The 8253-nt window shown below is 33.4% G+C and overlaps 1 protein-coding gene across 2 annotated transcripts; it reads left to right on the top strand.

Annotated features, from left to right (window-relative positions):
* Positions 1–5015, top strand: LOC110804562 (protein DETOXIFICATION 44, chloroplastic-like). Of its 2 annotated transcripts, XM_056840509.1 has the most exons (7): positions 1–460; positions 559–680; positions 1399–1585; positions 1662–1754; positions 1846–1950; positions 4521–4619; positions 4721–5015. In XM_056840509.1, the coding sequence occupies exons 2-6, from the start codon at positions 593–595 to the stop codon at positions 4543–4545; spliced, it is 498 nt and encodes a 165-aa protein (XP_056696487.1). In that variant the 5' UTR covers positions 1–460; positions 559–592; the 3' UTR covers positions 4546–4619; positions 4721–5015. The 2 variants fall into 2 exon arrangements, with proteins under 2 accessions (XP_056696487.1, XP_056696488.1); XM_056840510.1 differs by lacking the exon at positions 4721–5015 and having other exon boundaries at positions 2–460; positions 1399–1557.
* The last annotated feature ends 3238 nt before the right edge of the window (positions 5016–8253 follow it).

Consider the following 8253-nt stretch of genomic DNA (forward strand, 5'->3'; position numbering starts at 1 on the left):
TTAAGTTTTTCATTTTGGATTTGGCCGCGTCTTCTCTCCTCAAGCTTTACTCTCCTCAAGCTTTACTCTTAGGTGTGACCTAAGTCTCACTTCACACCTCACTGCCGCCGCTGCCATTCCCACCGCCTTCACTACCGTCGTTCCTGTTCCGGCCCGTCGTTCTGGCCCCTGCGTCGTTCTTCTGTTTAACCTCAGCGTGCTGTTCGTCCTGATAGCGCAGCCCACCACAAGGCCCCTGCCGTCGTTCTCCAGACGACGCAGCGCACGACAAAGACCACGGCGCTGGTCCCTGTTGACGCCGCCGACCACGCCCTAATTCTTATTTTCCCAAACGAAACCCTAATTCCCCTTTTCGTTTTCGAGCTCTCCCCAAATCCAAGGACCCCAAGTTCTCAACTCCTCCACTTTCTCCTTCTTCTTCTCCCTCTAATTTTTTCTCCCCGCCACTTATCCGCTTCAGGTGCTACTCAATATCAAAACTTCATGACAAAAAATATAGTAATTCTGTAATCTTTTTGTTTTTTAATTGAATTTTTTTGTTTATTGTGAAAATTGCAGAGATACTGTTAAATTGGATGATCTTGGTCGGGAGATGTTGTCAATTGCGTTGCCAGCTCTTTTGGCTTTAGCTGCTGACCCCATCACTTCTCTTGTTGACACTGCTTTTGTTGGTCATTTGGGTATTTACAATGTTCCCCCTTTTGCATTTTTGTTTGAATTATCTCATTATTTTGTATGTATGATGGCGATTTTTGCATTTTGATGTAAAGGTCTTAAAGAAATCATTCTCTTTGTAAAATGTTAGTCCAAAAGTCTAATTTTATGTATATGCAATTTTGACCCGGTTAGTTGGTGCTAGGAGGAGTCTTGCTTTAAGGCACAAGGATTATTGTAATTTTAATTGTAAGGAAGTTGATGGCATATTCATGATCAATGATGATCAATCAGCTTCCAAAAAATGGGATATCAGTAACAACAAATGTAAGCTAGTGATCAACTCATCCACTAAAGTTAGAAATTAGAGTGAACTGGTCGTGCTTCTATATTGGTATCCATGTTCATTTTTTGTTGTTGGTATTTTGTAATATTCAATAGAGAGGATGATAAATGATGTTACATGAAAACTCATAATGTCAATTCATGTTTGTATTTTCTTTCAAATTTTTTGGTTCTTGTTTGGATTCAGTTATCATGTCATGCCAGAGATTAGCTTCTATATCACCGACCTAGTGACAGGTTTGTGAATTGATGGTATTGTTGTTCCTTTCAATTTGGCCATTTGGGAACAAAGTACTAAGTCATTTTCTTGTGCAAGTGAACTTCATGCTTAGGAGTTCGCATAGTATTATATCGAAGTCGTTTTTGTGAGAGTTAATTTTTTCCTTTGTCATGCTACAGGTTCATTTGAATTAGCAGCTGTTGGCGTGTCAGTATCAGTGTTTAACTTGGTGTTAAAATTGTTCAATGTCCCGTTGCTCAATGTGACAACTTCCTATGTTGCTGAAGAGCAGGCATTGGTCAGTGTGCAAAATGAAAATTCTATTCAAGCTGGCCAAGGTAGTCACTCAAGTAAACATCCTTTAAGGTCTATACTCTCTATGGAGCTCTCGTGTTTGTTTTAACAACATAGTTTTTTTTAATCTCATATTGGTATGTTGCAGATTACGGAGAAAGGAAAAAATCCCTTCCTTCAGTGTCTTCATCCAGAGTGCACTTAGTTCTAAGACATTCATCTTATGTCCATACTACGAAAAGTATGAAAATTAATTTGAACTTCGTTTTTAATTGATTGTTATAAATTTAACTTTTTTTTTCTAACTACATATGTTTATTGTTTGTATGTAGGAGTCACTGGATGCTTTTAGTTCTTTGCTTGTCTAAACGTGAGGTCTACATATTTGATTCTCAACAGAAGAAGAGAAATTTGATGATTAAGGAGCCACTAAACAAGTAAGTAAAGTATGCATATGAAAATGCCATTTTTGCCTAAATATGTCCTATAACGACCCAATTAGCCTTAAATGTGAAATAATAGATTGTAAAGAGTCTTAGAAAGTTGTAAATATGCATATTAAACGTGTAATAAGTTTGAAAACATTCCTTAGGTTCTTTAGTTCAAAGTTGGGTTCGAAAACTTCATTTTTACCCAAATATGTCCTAGAACGACCCAATTAGCCTTAAATGTGATATAATAGATTGTAAAGAGCCTTAGAAAGTTGTAAATATGCATATTAAACGTGTAATAAGTTTGAAAACATTCCTTAGGTTCTTTAGTTCAAAGTTGGGTTCGAAAACGCCATTTTTGCTCAAATATGACCTAGAACGAGCCAATTAGCCTTAAATGTGAAATAATAGATTGTAAAGAGCCTTAGAAAGTTGTAAATATGCATATTAAATGTGTAATAAGTTTGAAAACATTCCTTAGGTTCTTTAGTTCAAAGTTGGGTTCGAAAACTTCATTTTTGCCTAAAAATGACTTAGAACGACCCAATTAGCCTTAAATGTGAAATAATATATTGTAAAGAGACTTAGAAAGTTGTAAATATGCATATTAAACGTGTAATAAGTTTGAAAACATTCCTTAGGTTCTTTAGTTCAAAGTTGGGTTCGAAAACGTCATTTTAGCCCAAATATGTCCTAGAACGACCCAATTAGCCTTAAATGTGAAATAATAGATTGTAAAGAGCCTTAGAAAGTTGTAAATATGCATATTAAACGTGTAATAAGTTTGAACACATTCCTTAGGTTCTTTAGTTCAAAGTTGGGTTCGAAAACTTCATTTTTGCCTAAAAATGACTTAGAACGACCCAATTAGCCTTAAATGTGAAATAATAGATTGTAAAAAGCCTTAGAAAGTTGTAAATATGCAATATTAAACGTGTAATAAGTTTGAAAACATTCCTTAGGTTCTTTAGTTCAAAGTTGGGTTCGAAAACGTCATTTTTGCCCAAATATGTCCTAGAACGACCCAATTAGCCTTAAATGTGAAATAATAGATTGTAAAGAGCCTTAAAAAGTTGTAAATATGCATATTAAACTTGTAATAAGTTTGAAAACATTCCTTAGGTTCTTTAGTACAAAGTTGGGTTCGAAAACTTCATTTTTGCCTAAAAATGACTTAGAACGACCCAATTAGCCTTAAATGTGAAATAATAGATTGTAAAGAGCCTTAGAAAGTTGTAAATGTGCATATTAAACTTGTAATAAGTTTGAAAACATTCCTTAGGTTCTTTAGTTCAAAGTTGGGTTTGAAAACGCCATTTTTGCCCAAATATGACCTAGAACGACCCAATTAGCCTTAAATGTGAAATAATAGATTGTAAAGAGCCTTAGATAGTTGTAAATATGCTATTAAACGTGTAATATGTTTGAAAACATTCCGTAGGTTCTTTAGTTCAAAGTTGGGTTCGAAAACTTCATTTTTACCCAAATATGTCCTAGAACGACCCAATTAGCCTTAAATGTGATATAATAGATTGTAAAGAGCCTTAGAAAGTTGTAAATATACATATTAAACGTGTAATAAGTTTGAAAACATTCCTTAGGTTCTTTAATTCAAAGTTGGGTTCGAAAACGTCATTTTTGCCCAAATATGTCCTAGAACGACCCAATTAGCCTTAAATGTGATATAATAGATTGTAAAGATCCTTAGAAAGTTGTAAATATGCATATTAACCGTGTAATAAGTTTGAAAACATTCCTTAGGTTCTTTAGTTCAAAGTTGGGTTCGAAACTTCATTTTTACCCAAATATGTCCTAGAACGACCCAATTAGCCTTAAATGTGATATAATAGATTGTAAAGAGCCTTAGAAAGTTGTAAATATGCATATTAAACGTGTAATAAGTTTGAAAACATTCCTTAGGTTCTTTAGTTAAAAGTTGGGTTCGAAAACTTCATTTTTGCCCAAATATGTCCTAGAACGACCCAATTAGCCTTAAATGTGAAATAATAAATTGTAAAGAGCCTTAGAAAGTTGTAAATATGCATATTAAACGTGTAATAAGTTTGAAAACATTCCTTAGGTTCTTTAGTTCAAAGTTGGGTTCGAAAATGTCATTTTTACCCAAATATGTCCTAGAACGACCCAATTAGCCTTAAATGTGATATAATAGATTGTGAAGAGCCTTAAAAAGTTGTAAATATGCATATTAAACATGTAATAAGTTTGAAAACATTCCTTAGGTTCTTTATTTAAAAGTTGGGTTCGAAAACGTCATTTTTGGCTAAATACGACCCAAGGAAACAAGTAAAGTAGTGATTTATAATTGCACTTACATGTAAAATATTCTTTGCATTTACATGTGTAAACAAAGTATATATAATTGCATATTTTATCGAATGTGTAGTGCTTTTCGGAGTTACAAGAGACTAAGTGGACAATCTAAGGGAACTAAATTAACATGGATTCCAGCACATGTATAATTAGTTTATTATTTACCTAAGAATCAAGTTTTTCAAAATTATAACATACAATGTGATAGAAATTTTACTTGTGTTTTTTATTTTAATGCAATGTAGTGTGCTCAACAACCGGGATCACTAGATTGTGGCTACTACGTCATGCGTTTTATGTACGACATAATAATGAATCATGGTAATAGTCAAGATCTTACTAAGGTATGTTCTCATAAACTACGTACTTTATATAATAAATTGAAGTACACAAAACTATTATATTTATCGATGGTTGATAAATTGAATTATTTACACTTTTTTAGGATTTTTCAAGAACATTGCCTTATTCACCGGAGAAGATTAATGAGGTGAAAGATTTTTGGGCAGATTACTTCATGACCAATGTCGAATTTTTAGCTTAATTTGTAATATGAACTCGATCTCTAGCTAGCTGCCTTTGTTGTAATAATTTTATGTTTGTTGTAACATGTTGGTTGATCTATGACGAATTTAATTGCCTTTTATTGGGAACGTTAATTACGTTGTAAACTTTTGTGACAGGTATTATTTATAAATGTATTCCCGGTATTGGGAAGCGTCTAATTTCAAAGACGATCATGTCGGAATTTCCAACTAAAATATTAAAAAACAAATTTTAAAAAAAAACAAAAAATAAGTCATTTACCACGCACGTTAGCTTAATGTGCGAGGCAAATGACTTAATTTTTTGGCGCCAAAAATGTCATTTGCGTCGCACATTAAGCTATTGTGCGAGGCAAATGACTTAATTTTTTGGCGCTCAAATTGTCATTTGCGTCGCATATTAAGCTATTGTGCGTGGCAAAAGACTTTTTTTTGACGCCTGAAAAGTCATTTGCGTCACACATTAAGCTAATGTGCGTGGCAAATGACTTTTCAACATGGTGCCTGAAAAGTCATTTGCCACGCACATTTGCTTAAAGTGCGACGCAAATGACCTGTGCGACGCAAATGACTTTTAGTCATTTGCGTCGAGAGCTTTTGCCACGCACAATGTGCGACGCAAATGCACTTAAATGTGCGATGCAAATGACCCTTTTTCCACTAGTGGTTCTTGGAAGGTAAGCAATGAATAACCATCTCTGCCATAACATCTTTCTTTCTCAACTCAGGTAGGTTCTTCACTGAAGCAAAGTAATTGCAGGCAAACTCAATCTTCTTGACATAAATGTGTAGGGTCTCACAGTCTAGCTTCTCTAGGTTTCCTAGATTTGCGTAATTTGAAATCAACATCTTAATCCTGAAAGTTAACAACTACAAAGTCTTACTAAAAGTGTTCCAAAACAAAGTAAGTTCGTTGAGCCATATAATTTTCAATGCACAAGTACATGCTTAATCATGATTCGTGATGCAATTAATCACATAAAGTAAACAAAACATGATCAAACTTTAAAAGATCACAACATCAAGGCATAATCACATAAACACTTGATTAGAAAGGCATACTTAGACAAAACATACTTAGACTAATTAACCCTTCTTATTCTACCCATTCCTCACTTAGGAAAGAAAGAAAATTTTTTGAAATTAATTTAAATAAATAACTTCAAATATACACGAAATTATTAGAAATTAAAATCGAAAATTTTAAATAATTACTCGAATAATTTAATTAATTCGATTATTTTCGAAAATAATTTAAAAGAATTAAATAAAGAATTAAATAATTAATTCGGAATTTTTGAAAGAATATATTAATATTATTATTTTTTTTGAAAATGCGGAAAAATCCGAAATTTTTTTTTTTTTTTTTTTTTTTTAAAAATCCGAAAATATTTCGGGAATTCGAAAAAATAATTAGAAACTTAAAATAATTTTCAGACACTAGAAATAATTGGTATTTGGCTTTTCAAAATTTTGAGCACTCATAAATAACGTTTTGACTTAAGGAAAATAGTTTTCGAAAATCCTAAAGTTCTGCAATCGTAGTTTAAGGAGTTACCACTTTGCACTATTAATTAATGCAAAGCAGCTCTCAAACTAGAGCTCTGCAAATACCACTTTGTAGTATTACTTACTACAAAGAAGGACTGAAACTAAGCTCTTAGTATACGACTTTGTAACGCCCTAATAATTCCTTTCTTTTTATAAAACATTTTCCAACTTAAAACACAAGAATTACGAAGATATTACCGCCACCGTGATAACGGATAAGGCTATTTACCAGAATTACGCAGCGGAAATAACTAACTTTCAAAACACATTAAATAAATAGTTAATGGTCATTAAAACAAGTTGGAACCGTTGAGGCCCAAACTAAAACAAACCGTTTGAAATCCATTAACTGAAAATAGTAGTCGTGACTTTAAATAAAAATAGAGTTTATAAATTACGGAAGCATAAACTCTCAACTCGAATTCCATGATAACTTCTCCCGCAAGTTATCTCTACAAACCTGCTTTATTGAAAATCTACTCCGCAACAACGCAAATGCAATTGATGGATCATCAGAGGGTCATTAAGGCGAAGGCCATGACCAGAAGACATGAAGCACGAAGTCAGCAAAAGCTGAGTACGAACAAGCTAGAATAACATTCTATCCTAACATGCTTCACTCGACAAATTAAATAATCAACATGCAAAAGCCATGTAATAAACAGATAATCATGGAGACAAGACTCGACACGAAACACGACTCTTGACTCACAGATTAATAAAAATTAGCTTCAAACGGGTAAGGTAAAGTATCCTCAAAAGGAAAGAAAGGGTGATGGGAGCCAACCATACACCAAAATAAGTCGGGCTACTACCGACAGTCGGGCCATACCGACAGGAATTACAATGCACAACGGCATAAAAGAGAATGAAACAACGTCTTGTATCATTCTAGGAGTACAATTTTCCGGAAATACTCACCCCATTGTTCATACTCAAGGTATATACGTTCCAAGAGTTTTGAAGCTCTTTGGGTTACACTTTACGTTAATTAGTATATTATGTTCAAGGCGACTCAAGACACAACATACAAACAATTGAACAATTAAACAATTCAACAATGACACTTCATTATTTTATTTCTTTAGGACTTGTGATCAAACAAGACTCAAGTGAAATTACTCCCATTGTTCCTTCTCAAAAACACTGTTTGAGATAACCCGACATTGCCTATTAACAAGCGGGATGTGCCCTTAGCACGAATTGTCCTTAATTCAATTCACATAGACTCTCTAACATATTCTACCCCTTTGGTAGAATATATATTGCTCACTGGCAATATTCGACTGGCTCAATGATTATGCTAGATATCCTGTACTATAGCATAATAATAATAACAACTTGCATGCGCAATACTCATACATGCAAACCAACTTGAACAACATGCTTGACATAATTCAACGATTATAAAAGTCCATAACATGATAGTTCAACAAAATCTATAAGGCATAATTCAATTCATAACATGCTCGTTCATATAGATTCAACAATAATAATAACATGCTCGTTCTCAACATTAAACATGAATTCATAATAACATAATCATTCCCAATCATCAAACATGAATTCATATCATATAAGTTCACATGATTCGCATTCAATACACTTCACAAAGTCCTCAAGGGATGGGTGGTCACCCTAGTCTTGTACGTACCTAGAATACCTAAGTACGGGGGCCACTGTTCGAATCACGACTCCCTAGAAATCAACTCCTAGAAAACAAAATAAGAGAACTAAATTATTATCCATGTTTACTAAATTTCCAGCAACTATTTAAGAAACTAAAACCCTTAGTTTAATTAAAAATCATTCATTAATTGGTAATTTAATAGTCTCAAATAGTCAACTCAAGTCCTAGCATAAAAACATTGACTTTTTCGCT

This window comes from Spinacia oleracea, chromosome 3 (genome assembly GCF_020520425.1).
Source record: "Spinacia oleracea cultivar Varoflay chromosome 3, BTI_SOV_V1, whole genome shotgun sequence".
Taxonomy (NCBI): Eukaryota; Viridiplantae; Streptophyta; class Magnoliopsida; order Caryophyllales; family Amaranthaceae; genus Spinacia; species Spinacia oleracea.